Source organism: Bactrocera tryoni, chromosome 1 (assembly GCF_016617805.1).
Source record: "Bactrocera tryoni isolate S06 chromosome 1, CSIRO_BtryS06_freeze2, whole genome shotgun sequence".
In the NCBI taxonomy this organism is placed as follows: domain Eukaryota; kingdom Metazoa; phylum Arthropoda; class Insecta; order Diptera; family Tephritidae; genus Bactrocera; species Bactrocera tryoni.
The window spans coordinates 47,797,481-47,815,742 of record NC_052499.1 but is presented as its reverse complement, the minus strand read 5'-3'; the positions used below and the strand labels follow the sequence as shown (position 1 = coordinate 47,815,742).

At 40.0% G+C, this 18,262-nt stretch overlaps 1 protein-coding gene and 1 long non-coding RNA gene across 3 annotated transcripts in view; one reads left to right on the top strand and one right to left on the bottom strand.

Annotated features, from left to right (window-relative positions):
- Nucleotides 1-1,538, bottom strand: LOC120772366. The gene is made up of 3 exons (XR_005705056.1): nucleotides 1,333-1,538; nucleotides 854-1,272; nucleotides 1-792 (listed from the first exon to the last, which is right to left on the bottom strand). It is a non-coding gene; the product is annotated as an uncharacterized LOC120772366 (long non-coding RNA).
- Nucleotides 1,539-1,906: 368 nt separating this feature from the next.
- The window catches only part of LOC120772331, a 93,554-nt gene continuing 77,198 nt past the window's right edge, over nucleotides 1,907-18,262 (top strand). For both annotated transcript variants that reach the window (XM_040100885.1, XM_040100877.1), the window contains exons 1-4: nucleotides 1,907-2,113; nucleotides 2,174-2,431; nucleotides 2,500-2,716; nucleotides 3,356-3,485. In XM_040100885.1, the coding sequence (XP_039956819.1) occupies nucleotides 2,049-2,113; nucleotides 2,174-2,431; nucleotides 2,500-2,716; nucleotides 3,356-3,485 (670 nt within the window). In that variant the 5' untranslated portion in view covers nucleotides 1,907-2,048. The remainder of the gene's footprint in view (nucleotides 2,114-2,173; nucleotides 2,432-2,499; nucleotides 2,717-3,355; nucleotides 3,486-18,262) is intronic.

Here is an 18,262-nt window from a genome sequence, read left to right as displayed (position 1 = left end):
TTTATAAATAATTATCATAAATAAGTATATTTGAAAGTAATTACACCAATTGCACACTCATTAATTGGCGTGTGATTACTTCACGAATAGAAACAAGTGATTGATTTTGAATGGTATCTACAAACGTGTATATGTAGATTTTATAAATACTTTTGTATTCCTGAATATAGTACTTCAACAGATTATTGTTTGCTAAATAAGGCTGATTATGCAATTATCGCCTAGTTAGAATGATAATTATTGTAGTAATTGAAGACAATACAGAACGTACACTCAAGAAATGTCGAACAAAAAGCGTAAAAAATATAAAAATCATAAAAAAGAAATTTCAATAACAAAATACAATTTATAAATAGATATAGTTTTAAGAAAATACATGATTACACATATTATATGCGTTAAGAAGCTTAAATTGATCATTTCATTTCCAGACCAACACATTTCTTTATATGCTTATTCACTGGGCAGTATTCTCCATTGGTTAAGTTAATCCGTTAGTGTAAAAATCCATTCATAGACCAGTTTTATCCTTTGGAATACCAGATAGAGTCATTGCGTGCTCCATGAGGAGGTTGTTGCTGTTGTAACGGGTACCCAATCCGCGTTAGGATGGGTTTATGAGAAGGCTCTTTAGTTTGCACGCACTCGACTTGAATTTCAACAAGCTCGGTGGCCTCACTAACGACACCTCCTCCAGTGTTTCAGCAGGTTAAATTGTTATTGCCAATTGGGACACACATTTAAGTGAATTATATTAAATTGATGATGCACAGCTTTGACACGAATTGATATCTGTTCCAAATAAATATTGGTAATATAGTAACATGTATAAAATGTGTTCAATTCTATCTACTTTCAGATGTAACTCTAAGAACGCTATTCAGTGGGAGGAAGTCGATGAAGGTATAAATGGCTTCACTATGGAGCCATGCCGGTCAATGCGTGACTGAAGTTAGTAATCTGGTTGAGTACATCAAGAGATGACCTCTTAGTGCTCCTGGGAGGCGGCTTAAAGCTGACAACTGCAACACTATGTTTACGAACTACAGTGCTAAATAGTTGATGACCGGCCACCCGATTACCTAGCATATTGCCAACAATGCTTGTCCATCTGAGCTGCCGGCTAACGACTTGAGGATTTTGCTGCTGTTCTGTACTTTAGTCCGTCCCAATCATTTACGGGGTGAAGGAGCGCAGGCTATCAAGTTGACACTTTCCTTAGGAAGATTACATAGGTAAATAAATTTCAAAAGCTTTGTTGGCGTTTTTAATCTGAAATGACTTTCAGTAATTTCAATCTTGAAAATCTATCCAACTATGCTTGATACTTACTTGCTGAGGTGTAAGGAATTTAGCACCATTTGAATAATAATTAACGTCTGAGAACATATTTTATTCATTAAAATTTAGACTCTTCTTTGTATGTTAATAATATTTATCCACCGCTATAAACTAATATAACTATAAATTGAAACACAACAATTACATCTTTAAAACAAAAACTATTTTACAGTGAATCCGCTGTTTCTTATTTGTGTTTTTTCTCATAGCAGCTGTTGTTGTTTATGTATTTCATTACTGTTTCATTCCAATCAGCTGTCTGAAAATCCTGCAACTGCAAAATTCCTCAAAATATTACCACAGTTGCTTATTGCAAGCACCAATTACGTTTACTTTGCGAAAGTTATGTTAATACGAGGTAATTATAATTTTTATTATACTAGAATTTATAACTTAAATGTATTTTTGCTTTATATATACGCAGAATTAAAATTCTCATCCCTTTTTCCAACATTTTTTTATAGCTTCTAATGTTTATCAGCAAATTCTCGTCACATGGCATCACCACGAACCACCGGATCAAAGCGAAAGTTGTTTAAAAATACGAAAAGGTGTGCAACAATTATCAGATTACTCACTTAATATTTCTGTGTAATTTTGTGTAAATTTGCAAAATAATTTATCTAAAGCGTAGAGAAATGCCAACCAACTAGTTACTAAACGTTTAAACTTGCAGCTTTTGTTCGTATTAATAGCAAAATATTAATATGGACAAATCTATTTTGAATCAGTTCACATCCTATGTTGAGCAGCTACGCAATACGGAATGCAGGTGAGTTTCATGCAATAAAATGCACTTGCCAACAATTTAACCAGTTTAACATCATTTTAGTCAAAAAGAGAAGATTACGTACTTCCAACATATTTCCGAGTGCATTATGTCGCCGGGGTTGGCGGGCCACATAAACTATGCCACCCACATTAATACGGCGACTACCGTGTTGCTGCTGTTTTGTGAGGATCTGGATCCTGTGGTGCGCATGAATGCGGAGGAAAATCTGAATCGCATATTTCGTGCACTGGAAAAAACACGTGTCAGTCGCATACTAATGGATTTATACGGCGAAATAAAGCGCAATGGCAACCAACGGTTTGTGCATTTCTTATCACCATAAAATTAAATAAGCTTATTGGCGGTTTTGCTTCTTTACATTTCAGCTCGTTGCGCATCTGTTTGAACTTATTTGCTTACTATGCCCCGCAAATAAGAGAACGTAATATTAAATGGTATGCTGTACGTTTATTGCCCTGCTTACAAACCATCGCTCAACGTAAGGAGACGCAGCTTTGCGAGACGTTATGTGAATTTGTGAAAAATTTTGGAAAATATTTGCAAATGGGTTTGACGGACAGTGAATCCTGTAAACTGTTTGAGGTATGCCTAACTAAAACTTAAGTGGTGTATAGTAAAATTTCTATAGATTTGGATTTGTACTAAACTCTTCGCTGTCACATGCTAACATTGATCAAATTTGCAATTGTGGGATATCTAAAAATGCTTGATAGTTCAAAGTACTTTTGGAAAATTGGGAAATGCTGTCGAGTTGTTATTCTATTACCCGATAAAAATATGGTTTCACTCGGGTTACGTTGAATTTTTAAAAATAGGGTTACGTTAACTCAAATATCTTGAGCAGTCAGGCGTCAAGAGTCAAATACCATCTCCACGATAATAAAGAAAAAAACTGCTCTGTTGTGATCTGGCTGATGACTTGCAACGTTATTTTCACAAAATGTATACTCATACTCCGCTGCCTTTCACGATAGTACTTCAGACAGCAAATAAAACGCAAACAATTAGAAAAAAACTGAAAAATAAATCTCGCTATGTACATTTCCCTTAGTTACTATGGATGAGCGCGGCTGCTTTGGCGACATATTTTTTACCCTTTACACACGCGGTGCATCTTTTATAATTGCATTTGACTCCTCGCATTTTTTCCCACAGCTCTTTTCGAGTATTTCACTGTTTTATTTTTTTTTAAATGTTGTTTGTTTTTTGGTTGTTTTGTAGGCTTTCATGGCAAATATTGGCGTCGAGTGCGCGGTGAAACGTCGCTGCTCTGCGCAAAACTGCATCAGTCTAATTGAAAATTCGCGCAATAAGAGTTTGATGGCCAAACATGGACTAAGCAAGGCATTTGGTAAGTGTTAGTAGTACTCACACATACCCATACACACATACCCACACACACCCTGAGGTTTAAATAAAATGGGGAGGTGCTTGTTTTTAATGAAAACGTTCTAAGTGAAATAAATTATATTTGGGTGTTGGTGTTTCACTAATAGAGGTGAAACTAAAAAAAATATTTATACTTTCGAGTGTTCGAGTTGCCCAATTAAATAAAAGTCCGGCTCCGTTCCGGTTACACCGATCTAGCAAAGGGATGGTGCAACACGGTAGGGCTAAATATTAACCCGGCAAAAACTACCGTGATCGCTTTTACTAAGCGTATATCTCTTCCGGGTTTGAGGCCCCTAACAGTTGGAGGCAGGTAGGTGGATATGTCGAAAGAGGTCAAATTCTTTGGCCTCACTTTAGTCTCATCCTTACGGTGGAGTAGGTATTTGGACTTAGCGCTGAACAAAGCAACAAAAGCACTCATGATATGATGACGCATGGCCGGCAGATCCTGGGGATCCCAAGTATCATTAGATGGCTGTATACCATGATTGTAAAGCCAATTGTCACCTATGGAACGGTTGCCTAGGCCGCCAAGGCAGGGCACTCTTCGGTGGGCCGGAGACTATCAAAACTGTAAAGGCTTGCCTGTGCTTCAGGGGCAATGCGCACATGCCCCACGGTGGCACTGGAAGTTATATTGAAGCTCACACTGCTGAATCTGGTGATCAAACAGGTAGCAAAACATACCATGCTGCTAATGTCAGCTGAGGGTTGCGGAAGAGGGAAGCTAATGTCGTCTCAACAAATGAAAGCAATAGCGGAAAGCACACCGCTAGCCCTTCTCCCAAGGGACGGCGCTACGAAGAGGATCAATTTCATAAAGAACTTTAGAGTTGGTTTAGGCAACAAGACGGAGTGGAATGATTCCATGCTTGAAATGCTGCTGGAAGACAGTACCATCCAGTAGTACACTGATGGTTCAAAAACACCGGTACCGCGTACCAAGCTGTCCACACCGATGGGACGCTTCCCAAGTATCTTTCAGGCTGGTGTTTTTGCCATAAGTCAGTGTGTAGAAATTAACCTCCACCGCAACTATCGCAACCAGCGCATCGCCATTCTCAGCGATAGTCAAGCGGCACATGAGATCAAATCGCTTTTAGTAGAGGAATGCATAGAAAGGCTGAACCGCCTATCTTTGTGCAACCGGGTGCATCTAATCCGGGAAACGAGAGGGCCGACGAACTAGCCCACTCTGCGGCAGCTTCCAAAATGATGTGACCAGAACCATGCTTCTCGGTGGGATCCCGCACTCTTAAGGAGCTGCTCCGCACAAAAGAGAAAACGGAGAGAACAGCACTCTCAGCAGGCATGCGCCTTGCCAAGCTGCTTCTAGGGGGGTACAACCTCTCCTGTTTCAAAGAACTAATTAACCTCCCCCGTGACAAATTCCGCCTCCTCGTCGCGCTCTACACAGGGCACTGCAAGCTCAGAAAGTACTTGTACAACATGGGCATACTCCTGCGCTAACTGCCGGTTCTGCGACCTGGAACAGGAAACACCAGCACACCTAATTCTGGATTGTACAGCAATTTGCATCAAAAGGCTTAAGGCCCTGGGTTCCATATACCATATACAGCAAGCTCCTGGAACTATTCAGGCTGCTGGAACTTGGTGAATACATGTGATATAACAGAGGGCACAATAGACCCTAGGTCGCGGTGCAATACCTCACTAATAATATCTATCTACACCGACTCGACTGTAGTAGGAACGAAGTACTGATTCCGTTGTTGTTGTTTTAGCGGCAAAAAGCATGCCTGAAGTAAGTTGTAGAAATGCTGTGGAGCCGACTGTCATGAGAACGAATTATTGATTCTGAATTGACTGTCTGTCTTTTCGTCGTATTTCTCATTCTTATTCTTTCAAGCACGGGTCCAAGGCTTCTTTTTATCTATGACAGATATGCAGATGTGAAACTGCAGGTTTGTTAAAATGCCACCTAGTGGACAATGACGAACATGTGGATGCTCAAGCACCTAGGCTCGACGGGAGTAAAGTACTTCACCAAGGACTCAACTTGTTTGACACTGTCAATCAATGCTATTAGTAGATTTTGAAGAATCCACGCTTCCTCCAGGGCCGAAGGCATATACCATGAATTAACTGAGCGTTCGTCAATCATCCATTTTTCGAGGTCAAAGATTCTAAACTAATAATAACTAAACAGACGGGTAGCAGGGTGGGGTCCTCTTCGCACTACTGTTTACTTCTTAAATCTTGAAAGTCTCTGACCAAAAGGACCTGTTATACAGATAATTAATTGCATGCTATTGACGTCGGGTATTTCAATCGATTTTATTCTTCCACTTCACGTACGACAGCTATCATTACCAAAGTACAGAGCCTCAATAAGATCCCTTAGTAGTTAGCCGACAGCACCTGGGGCAAGGACAAAGAAACGTTGCTGGCCACGTTCAAGGCAATCAAAAGACACCACAGCTAGCTCAATTATGGTCGTCTGCTTGAAGTAGGACGCAGCTGAAGAAGATGCAGACATGTCAGCACACCGCATTCCGAATTGTTACGGGAAGTCTTTTGATGTCCCTTTAAACATCTATATAGCGAAGTCCGCATGTTTTCGGTAAGGGAACTTAACGAGCTCCAAAACAGTTTCTGTTGGGATATTTCCTAGGAATCGTCCTTGTAGCCATCTACTTGAAGCGGAATCGCCTCCTATGAACTTCAAGAGAACTTTCCTACAGTACGTCGACAAACTGCAGAACTGTCGTAATTACGAACGTAATTAACTACAGACGTGTACTGTATGCCATTCACAGAGTAAAACGGAGTCACTTTCATTGACTCTCACCTAGAGAATGTCGACCTTGAAGTCGTAACACCACCCATCGCAGATCGTAGAACTTTCCTACAGTACGTCGACGAACTGCAGAACTGTCGTAATTACGGACGTAATTAACTGCAGACTGTATGCATTTCACAGAGTAAAAAAGAGTCACTTTCATTGACCCTCACCTAGAGAATGTCGACCTTGAAGTCGTAACACCACCCATCGCAGATCGTAAACTCAAGTTGCCGTATGCAACCAAGATGACTCTTTCGTAACTTCGTTCTGAACAGTGTAGTAGATTAAACACTAACTTATCCAGAATGGACCCTTATATTTCAAACATATGTCGTGCTTAATAAAGAGTCAACTCATGGCACTAACTACCTCTTTGGTCCATCCTTAACATTTCTTTGGTCCGACCGATCCCATCAAAACAGCCGCTTTCCTGGACCTACTGCTAAGTGGCTGCTTGGGCACTTTTCTTCCGACAACTACAACAATATCAGACGAATAGCTCAAGTTTCTTGGTGAGAATTTATACTTTTCTAGATTAGATGTAAGAAACGAGTCTTTTTTGAACAATTCAGCTGCTATAACTGTTGCCTCCATTCCGTTTCTTTCTGCCATCGTTAGATGACGTCGATTTCAACATCTAAGCTCGATCATAAATAGTGTTTCAAAAATAGCTAAAAAGTTTCTAACAAATAAAAAATCATCTAAAAAGCTTTTATATTTGTTATTTGAATGAAAATCATAAATTGTGCGGAAATACATTACCTCCTCTTTCCGTTTACACCCTCAAATCGCGGCGCCACAAGTATCGTAATAGTGCCTTTAGAAGCAATGGTTTAATGGATAAATATTTATGCGCACACAATTTACTAATTACACAACAACACACCGTTAATAATACTAATTTTTCAATAAAAAAAATTTTTTTTTTAGTATTTTTTCAAAATGATTTTGATACAGTTTTTGCGATTTTAGGAAAAAAGGTCTTTATGAAAATATTTTGCGCATATTTTTGCATTTATTTATTTTTATTTCGAGTGACAAACGAATTTTTGAGCTACAAATATAATCCATTACTTAATGAAAATATGCGTTAAGCGCTGGCGCGCTCAAACACAAATGGAATTTTCGTTAATAAAAATAGCATTTAACACTTTGGGAAATCCGAAAAAATACCGTTAAATAATTTTGCTTAATTTTTTATCCACACAAGTATGTGTGATTGTCTGTGGACACTTCATGTGATTTTTTCTAACTTCCGCCGCATTAGTGTGAAAAGCACATGCATAATACAGTAGCGTGAAAAAATAAAAAACGCTTGCATTAAAATGCATAAATTAAGTGATTCTTATACGGTCAAACATATGTATGAAGTTATGTACAGCAATTATGATATTAAAAACCTATTAAGCGTTTCTTTATGCTTTCGCTTTTACATTTTTCTAACAAGCGCCAACAAAAACAGAGTGTCGATTTCGAAAAAGTAGTTTAAAAACAAATAAAACAAAAAACAAGAAAAAAACGTTAACTTCGGCTGCACCGAAACTATAATGCCCTTCACAGGTGCACTTCGTACAGCATGAAAGGGTTGTTTTGATTTTCATCGGTCGATTTGTATGACAGTTATGTACTTGTATATGCTATAATTGTCCGATCTGAATAATTTAATGAAATGGTTTGGATTTTGATCGTACAGTTTGTATGACATGGCATGTTGAAGAAGGAAGCGAGACGCATTTGCTAACAAAAAAAAAAAAAACAAAGAGAGACCGAAATGCGTTAGTATGAAGAGCTTGACAAGCTGGCCGACAGGAGTTTTACGAAAAGATGCACGGACTAACAGTGGCAGATCACCCCAGAGGTTATATAGTGATTGATGCCCAGAGCATACTGAAATTATAGAGGGAGCACTTTTTCAGCCTGCTGAATGGCACAGAAAGCATGACAAGAGGAGTTGGTGAACCCAATTCCTCAATCGATGACGATGAAGCATACGCGCCCTTGTTTGAAGAAACACAAAGCGGTGGTGGTCTATTGATTGCCGGCCGAGCTATTCAAATACGGCGGCGAAGAACTGATAAGAAACATGCAAGATCTTCTTTGTAGAATATGGTTGGACGAAAGTATGCCGGACGATTGAAATTTTAGTGCGCTCTGCCCAATCCACAAAGAGGGAAACCCCACAATCTGCGCCAACTACCGTGGGATAAGTCTCTTAAACATCGTATATAAGGTTCTATCGAGCGTAATGTGTGAAATATTTAAGTCCATTGTCAACAAACTGATTGGACCTTATCAGTGTGGGCTTTAGGCCTAGAAAATCAACAACAGAATAGATATTCACAATGCGCCAAATCTTGGAAAACACCCGAGAAAAGAAAATCGACACGCACCACCTCTTCGTCGATTTCAAAGCTGCACGACAGCACCAAAGGAAGCTGCGATGTCTGGATGCGATGTCTGAATGCGATGTCTGAATTTGGTATCCCCGAAAAACTAATACGGATGTGTAAATTGACGTTGCACAATACCAAAAGCTTCGTCAGGATCGGGAAAGACTTCTTCGAGCCGTTCGATACCAAACGAGGGTTCAGACAAGGCGACTCCCTATCGTGCGACTGCTGCTGGCATACGCTTTCTCCAGACTGGATAAGGAAAAGAAGAAAATGGGTCTGGTAGTGAACGAGGGCAAGACAACATATCTCCTGTCATCAAACGAACAGTCGTCCCGCGCCGCTGCTGACAGTCATAACTTCGAAGTCGTAGATAACTTCGTCCATCCTGGAACCAGCATTAACACTAACAGCAATGTTAGCCTTGAAATCCAACGCAGGATAACTTTTGCCAATAGATGCTACTTCGGACTGAGTAGGAAATTGAGAAGTACAGTCCTCTCTCGACGAACAAAAACCAAACTCTACAAGTCTTGCATCTTTATTCACAAAATAGCAGCATGTTCTGCAATAAAAATAAAAGAATTGGATGGTCGGAATCAGCAGAACTATGGACATAGTGATATCCTTAACCAACTCAATGTTAATAAATCAGACTACATTATCCCAATGCTGGATTTCCATAAACACTTCCAGGTGAGGATACACTCTAGACGAGAATGAAGAAGAGGCTCAATAGGGGAGGAAGAGACCATCTCATTCTATACCGACGGGTCCAAAATGAACTGGGGAGTAGGCAAGGGAATATTTTCCGATGATCTCTACATTTCTCTCTCAATCCGTCTACCGAATTCGGCTAGCATCTTCCAAACGGAAGTACTGGGCATAGAAAAGGCCTGCGAAGCTCTAAAGCAGCAATATTTATAGATAGCCAGGCGACGATTCTGGCTTTGTATTCGCCCATGACAAATTCCAGTTTAGTCCACAATTGCAAGAAAGCACTGAGCTCAATAAAAGACAAGCTCCACCTAGACTTGATCTGGGTTATCGGCTACAGGAACATTTTTGGCAACGAAAAAACAGACGAGTTGGTAACGGCAGGAGCTTTCCTTAACGAAGCCGAGGCAGAGCTAATACCAAGTCCGCTAGGATCTATCAAAAGAGAGATCAATAGACAATTTCAACAAGTTGCAAATAATAGATGGAAAAACATAACTAAATGTAATATAATTAAACAATTATGGCAAACATATGACAAGAAAAGAACTAACGACTTACTAAATTGGTCTAGGAAAATGTTTATATTATATTATAATATCTACAGAGTAACAGCTACCATAGCAGGACACAGGCCATTTGGAGAACATGAGTTCAAAATGGGTACGCCCTGCAAGAACATCTGTCGAGACTGCGAAATAACAGGGAACAAGGAAACAATTTTCTATTTTCTTTGTGAATGCCCAGCCCTATCACAGATCCGACACAGAACACTTGGAATCCATCAAGCACCAAACCTTGTATGGATGTCTACAAAAAGCATATCAGACATAAGTAGCTTCATCGAAACCTCAAAATGGTTTAAAGGAGAAGGTGAAACGTAATAGCAAATATAAAAGGTCTACGAATAGTGCATCAAAATGCCACAGCCAGCGCGAATTGAGTCCGAAAGACAACAGGGCTGCACTCCTACCTACAAGTCACTCATTATCCCCGTCCCGCTATGTGGTACATGGGCATGAACGATGACAAAATCTGATAAGACGACCACTCAAACTCTGAGAGTATTCGAAGCAGTCCCCGCCAGGGGAAGCAGAGAAAAAGGAAGAGCTTAACTCTGTTGGAAAGGATCTGACTACACTTGGAATCGCCAATTGGCGCCGATTCCTGCACATGAGCAGCTTCTTGGAGAGAAAAGGATCTTCGTAAAATTTCATATCTCAAAATTAATTTTCATTTCATAGGGTTTGCGGAATTTCCTTCGCTACACCGTGCAGGGCATAAAAATACAAATAAAAGCGAATATCTATTACTTGCTTCACACAAAAAAATCGTCGAAAAAAAGTTCCACGAAAAAAATTGCCAAAATTGTGCGCATTAAAAAAATCTGTGGGAAAAATCGCTGAAAATCTCTTTGGCGTCGCAACCACAAACTGAACATCGAAATCGCGCTTAATTTGCATTAATAATGCATAACGGGATTTAAGTAAATATGCGTGTGCACGCATGTGTGTTTAGTGCATAGCTTTGCAATTAACACAGTGATATTTGATATGTTACAACAACAAAACGAACAGCAGCAGCGTGAAGCTTGCAGCTATGCCTTGTTTGAATGTATGCATGCGTGCGTGTGTGTGTCGGCATAAAAAATTGAGTTAGGGTATTAAGGTTGCTAAAATACTGCACGGATATGCGATTTTTTCAACAAACACTGCGGCTTATTGCCCCTCAGTGCTTCCCACGCAACGCAGCACAACCCTTACCTGCGACGGCTCGCCTGGGGCATGCGCTGGCGCTGAGTTGGTGTGGCCAGCCTACGGAAAATCGCTATTAAAAATCAATCGCATTGCATTTCGGATGCACAACGGCCATTTGCGCTGGCAAACAATTGCAATTTAGCATGAAAAATGCATGCATTACACGGATTGTTGTTGGGTCGGTGTTGCCGCCGTTGTTGCATAGTTAACGGTGGTTACACATTTGTTGCAACATTAACAGGCGTAAAAATTTCAATAGACAACCGTTAGACAGACATTCGGCAAACCGATAACCACAAAACACACACACGCACACATACATTTAGACATGCAAATTCATTTGCCCCGGAAGCGCAGTGTAATTCTGCAACCTTTGGTCCAGGTGTGCTGGCATGCGGCCGCTTGCAAACAAATTTCCGTCTCTTCAATAATTAATTATTTTCACTCTTAGTTGCATTGTGTTGAGTTATTGATGGCCAGTATGTATGCATTCATTCTGAGTACAGTGTTACTTCGATAATTAATTCGGCCGACAAAAGTTGGGCTTGTGGTGCAAAAATCAAGTGTTTTGGCGGCCATAATTCGGGCCTCTTTGTACGAATAACTGCAACCAAATGACGCATAACACTCAAATAGTATCCTTGTTGACAGTTTGGCCGGTCGGTTCGGAGTGCACCACACGATAATCGAAGAAAAGTAACAATATAACCTTGATTTTTGACCTTTGATGTGGTGTTTTCGGCTTCGGCTCACCTTTGCCACGATATTCGGTCGAGCTTTTCACTTTTCTCAAGTCCAAATGATCTTTTAAAATGGACAGATGTCACTGACAGTCATACCAACCGAAAAAAAGTTGTTTGACGAATGGGTTATCGGCGACATTTAAATTAAAAAGTCTTACTATTTTTTGCCCACAGTAGTATTCTATAGTGTTCCAATGTCGGCGGTTCCGACAAATGCTCGGATACTTGAGGAGGAAATCACGTTTGCAAAATTTCAGATCAATATCATTAAAACGAAGGACTAGACAGACGGACATTGCCCAATCAACTCAGCTTCTCAATATAATGTATGTAAATACAAAACACAGCGTGAGCTATTTCGGGGTTCCCTACTTTTTCAAAAAAAAAAATGACAGAAACTTCAAAGTCTATGGTGAATATTTATTATCAATCGAAAGAACATTCTTTGGCACTTATTTTTTGAGAATTATCTCTTTCAAATGTTGGCCGTGGCTACGAGTAAGATGGCCTATCCGTCGAGTCCAATTTTCGTAAGTCTTTCCAAGTCGAAATGCCAAGCAATACTAAACAAATGTAACATGACAGCTGGACATGACATGACAAGGCTATTGAAAAAGTACCTCTCCTTCGATGACCTTTTACAAATAGTTTTTTGCAATATTTGTGTCTTTGATATCCAAGTACCATCTCGTATGAATGTTTATGCACTTCAAAGAGCATCAGTTTAAGCAACTAAAAACTTTGCCACTTTTTAAGTTCCTTTAAAAGGTGGTTTACTGTGTCTATGTATCTCAGTACTAATCGGATAGAGGCTGCTTACATTTTGCAAACAATTCTATAGAATTCAGTTCTCTGCACATTGATTTTTACATAAAACTCCAGTGAAATGTATCATCATTTCAATTTAAGTCATTTTCATTTTTGAAGATTCGGGTTTCTCTAAACATATACTTTTCTGAAAAAACTACGGCAACTCTGTCCATGAAATACCTGAACACAGTTGTTATTCTTTTTGTAACCTGTAATACGACATTTTTTTGCGCAGTCTGGTTAATCACTGCGAACTTGTTGGCGTCCGAGGGTTCTGTGCGAGTGTTATTGCCGTAACAGAAGACGCCAAGTGGGTTTCAGTTCTAACCAGTAAGTCCATAAACCTTCTAGTGGACAGCAAAGCGTCAATTAAGGCTATCAGTAGCGCCAATACTAAGTCTCAATGCAAACGGGCAATAACTATACTCTCAGCTGGTAACTCGGTTAAAATCATCTGGGTACCAAGTCATATAAGGATAAAAGGAAACTAAAAGCCAGACTAGGGAGTTGGCCTCATTGTGGCCATAACTGGGCGGTAGGGCGGCGGCGGATGCGTTGGGATGCCTGCCTTGGTTAGGTAGCTGTTGAAAGAAAGGCGGTGCGAGCTGGGGCATTACGTGTTGCAACTTTCAATCGTTTGAGACTTTTGAAGACTTCTACGTAAAACTTGGCGTTGACGGTTTGTCCAGGAGGAACAAATTCATGGTGGACGATGCCTTTGAGGTCAAAGAAGATAATGAGTAACCGTTTTCTCTTTGGATTTGGTCATTCATCAGCGACCTTTTCCCGGCCCTCCAAAAAGGGCTGGTGCCAACAAAACACACCACGCGTCTCGCTAAAGCAATATCTGGGTAAGCCTGTTTGATCATATCAAACGTCATTGTCGCAGATTTACCGAGTTTGACACAGAATTCAATCGCGTACCTCTGCTCTAAACACGTCGCGAGAAAATGTTTGTCCTAACTCCCCAGGTACTCGGAGATAACTGACCAGCCGCTCGTTCGTTAGCTAGGAACGCTCTCTACCGAATCCAGTCGGTGGGCGCACGCTCCGAAGTACAATCGCGAGGGGAGAAAATCAGTCTTATTACTTTTCGGACGAACCCTGTACTCGTTATAAGCCTCGACTTGAATGATGGCCTTCAGTGCCTTCAGCGAATTATGGTACTTGCGGTTTCAGTTAATTTTTGGAGTACCAGTCGCTAGATTGTCGGACAGTTTTGACGTCATATTCCTAAATCCACGTCTTGTCAGCAGTGGTGATGCCTTGCTGAATGTTGGGTCTCAGCTACGCAACTCTTTTGCGTCATCTTGTCGACGTTATTTTTGAAAAAGAATCAGTTTTGGTTTGAGTCTATAATTAATAAGCTTCATATCTAAAACATTAACTAAAATGTGTTGAATCGATTCGTAAGAGACGTTGAGATTCTCTGTTATCTCTCTGATGTCAACACGCTGATTTTCGAGCACTGTTTCTTTTATCTTTTTCAATTTTTATTTAACAGACGACTCACATAAGACAAGCTATCTATGCCTTTACGACCTGCAGTGAAGATATATATATGAAGTCGATAGACTGTCCAAAATTTTAACTAATCTCCCTCACTAGAAATACTACTGTGCCCAAAAAATAATGTGACATTGTATTTATTTTGAAAATTTTTTATTTATTCTTCCAATCAATTTCATCCCCTTCAAAGTAATCCCCTCCCGATGCGATGCACTTATGCCAACAGATTTTCCAATCTTCGAAACACTGGTTGTAGTCACTTTCCGGGATGGCCTTCAGTTCCGTCTTCGCTGCGGCTTGAATCTCCTCTATCGTATAAAAACGGTGTCCCCGGAGCGGTCTTTTGCGCTTGGTGAACAGCCAGAAGTCGCACGGTGCCAGATCAGGTGAATACGGTGATTGCGTAACGATATGGGTTGAGTTTTTGGCGAAATGATCACGAATTACGAGGGCAGTATGGGGTGGTGCATTGTCGTGGTGTAAAAACCAAGAATTGTGTTTCCACAATTCCGGCCTTTTTAGGCGGATAGCGTTACGCAAACGACGCACAACACCACGATAGTCGAAGAAAACAGTCAACATGACCTTGATTTTTGAGCGACTTTGGCGCGATTTTTTTGGTCTCGGCTCGTGGTTAGACGACTCGATATTCGCTCGATTGATCGGTTGTTTCGGGGTCGTAAGCATAGATCCAGGGCTCATCGTCAGTTATAATGCGTTTTATGACACCCTGGTAGTCGGAAAGCATCGTTTCATACGCTTCAACGCGACGCCTTTTTTCCAAAAAATTCAATGTTTTCGGTACCAGTCGAGGTTTGACACGCTTGAGGCCCAAAACATCCTTCAAAATGGTATTGGCTGAGCCTTTCGATATGCCAACTTCACCAGTAAGGTCTCTAATTGTTAATCGACGGTTTTTCAACACCAAATCTTTGATTTGTTGAACGTGAGCTTCGTCGGTTGAGGTTGAGGGTCGCCCTGGACGCTCTTCGTCTTCGACTCGTTCACGGCCGGCTTGGAACTCACTATAACACTTGTAAACATTTTTTTTAGACATAACCTCATCACCTAAGGCTTTCTGCACCATCCTCAATGTATCCGCAGCAGAAAATTGATTCCGTAAACAAAATTTAATGCAAATTCTTTGCTTAACAAATTTCGACATCGCAAAAAACGAAAAACTCACTTTTAGCAGCTCACAAAACGACACGTACGAGTATCTCAAACACTAATGAATATTTTGACATGAAATTTGACATAAATGTGAGTGACAGTACTACCAACCTAAAAAAAAAATAATTCTCCAAATCCTTCGACGCGCGCAGTTTAAATTGCAGTATATACTTATACGTTTTGCGTATGAATATCGGAAGTCTTTAACATTTTTTTCTCGCCTTGAAGAATGAAACATCATAGATCGCATTGGTGAGATTTTATAGCTAAAATTATATTTCCAGCAGTATTATGCTTTAAATTTCGCTGTCTGATGATCTGTCTGTCTCTGAGAATTTTTCTCTTTCCCTCGACGATTTAATGCCGGTTTTCTCATTTGCAAAAAAATATAAGAGCATTGCTTGAAAAAATAGCCACCGAGTTAGCAACAGGCGTCTTCAAAGTATTAACGTTCAAATCCGTTTTCGAGTCAATTTTTAAGTGAATAAAAGCTTTCACTGTCAGAATTACTTATTAGTAAATAAGTCATTGTATCAAACAGCCATATCGAAAGGTTCCTTGAACTTCAACAAAGAAAAAAGCTTTGATTGACCTTCATATAAAGCCAACACTAACTTTAAGAAGACACCACATTTTATTGTTGCTTGTGAACTCAGCCAACAACACACTCTCTAGCAACGAAAGCAACTGTAAAAGGGGAACTAATTGAGTAATGAAGTTACATGCGTACCGAGATATATCTTTCACATCTATATATACTATATACTTGCAATCATATGCCTATGCACTCTATGCAAAGACGGTGTCGATGTCAACCTCGTTTAAATTTCAAGGGAGAGTTTCCCAAGAAGGGAATGTGTGTTGCCAAACCCGCTACCCTCTAAGTTCCACGCGTTTGTTAGTGATACAAAGCATGAAAATAATACCATCGCCTTGGCACTCGAAGGCCTTCACAGCCAGTCTTTCATCGCCACTCACCACTCTCTGCAGCCTACACTGTGCTCGGCTGCATTGCCTCACCCGCATCGAGCTCATGTGCTGCGTATAAATATTACATTAAAACTTTTCTCAACAAGATAAATTTAATTGGCGGCAATTTGTTGCAAACATTTTCCGCTAACAACAAAAACAAGCACAGAAAAGCATGAACCTACTTTGCAAGCCTTACTCTCACTTATGCACATAACCCTCCGTGTCTCACTTTCGCCACTTCGCAATCTTGTCTATGAAATGCTATCTAGTTGCTTGCTTGCTTTTGTTGTTGTCAAAGCTTCAAATATGAAATACATATTTCTGCTCGCTTGCATAAAATACCGAAATATTCTTAACACTGTAAGTTGTTCAGCGCCTTGTAAGCGAGAGTGAACTCGACATGGCAAATGACAGAAACAACAACAAGAGCGTTGACATGCAGCGTTGCAAAATCAAAGCTTGACATAGCAACAATGGCAGTCTTGGCATTGCAACAGATTTTCTATCCAAATAAAAGGAAAGTTTGAAAGTCATCAACTCTCTTTCAAGAATTAGTTTATTTATACCGATGTACAAGAGAGAAATAAGGAAGGGCACATTTACATACATACGAGTTCATAACATAAAAGGTGATCCATTTCGAGGTTTCCTACTCTTTTAAAGAAAAAAACAGAAACTTTAAATTCAATGGGGAATGTTTATTATCATTCGAAAGAACATTCTTTGGCATTTATTTATTTTTTTAATTATCTCTTTGAAATGTTGGCATATGATCCTTCCGTTGAGTCCGTGTTTCGATGATTTGTTTGAACATTTCGACTGGTAACTGACGAATGACAAGCGTGATGTTTTGCTACAAGGCCTTTACATATTCCCACAGAAAAAAGTCTAACGGTGTGATATCACAAGACCTTGGTGGCCAATCGACCGGCCCAACACGTGAAATTATCTGCTCACCGAAGTGTTCTCTCAATAAATCGATTGATTGATGCGATGTGTTGGAAGGCGCATCGTTTTGTTGAAACCAAATGTCGCCAAGATCACGAGCTTCAACTTCAGTTGGTTATCATGGCATGATAACGCCATTGACGGATACGTTCTCACCGGTGGACCGATGATCACACCGACCCAAAAATCACACCAAACCGTGTTCTTTTCTGGATGAAATGATAGGTTTCTCTTCGTCCCAAATGAGCCAATTTTGCTTGTTTACAAAACTATTGAGCCAGAAATAGGCCTCATCGCTGAACAAAACATAATTCGACATCGTCGAATTTTCTTAGAACGTTTCAAGAGTCCATAAAGCGAAGCGATGTCGCTTGGGAAGGTCGAACGTCTTTAGTTCTTACACTTTTGTACGTTTTCAATTTAAGATCTCGACGTAAAATCGCCAAGTTGTTCCATACGTCAGTCCAAAGTGCTGCGAACGGCGCCAAATCGACTCTCCGCAATCTTCCTGTACAGTCTCAGCTACGGCCGCTCCGGCTTCTTTACTGCATGCTCAACATGCTTTATTCGATCGAATATTATTAAACCATTTCACATGCGTGCGAAATAAATTCTTTACAGAATGTGAATTTTCGTAAGAAAGTTGTACGATTTGTAAACGTTGTTCAGGCGTAAGCTTTCTATGATGAAATACATAACAAGATAGCTTGACACTCACGCATAATCTTTCAAAAAAAGACTATTGAATAAAGTACCTCTACTTGGATCATACATTAGCATATAGTATAAGGATGATGGGAAAAAGATGTAAATATTTGACATAACTCTCTTTTTTCCACAATATCCGTTTTATATTCCAATACATCTGTGTTAGATGCTATGCTGAGATTTTCCTCTGACCTTCCTCTGTA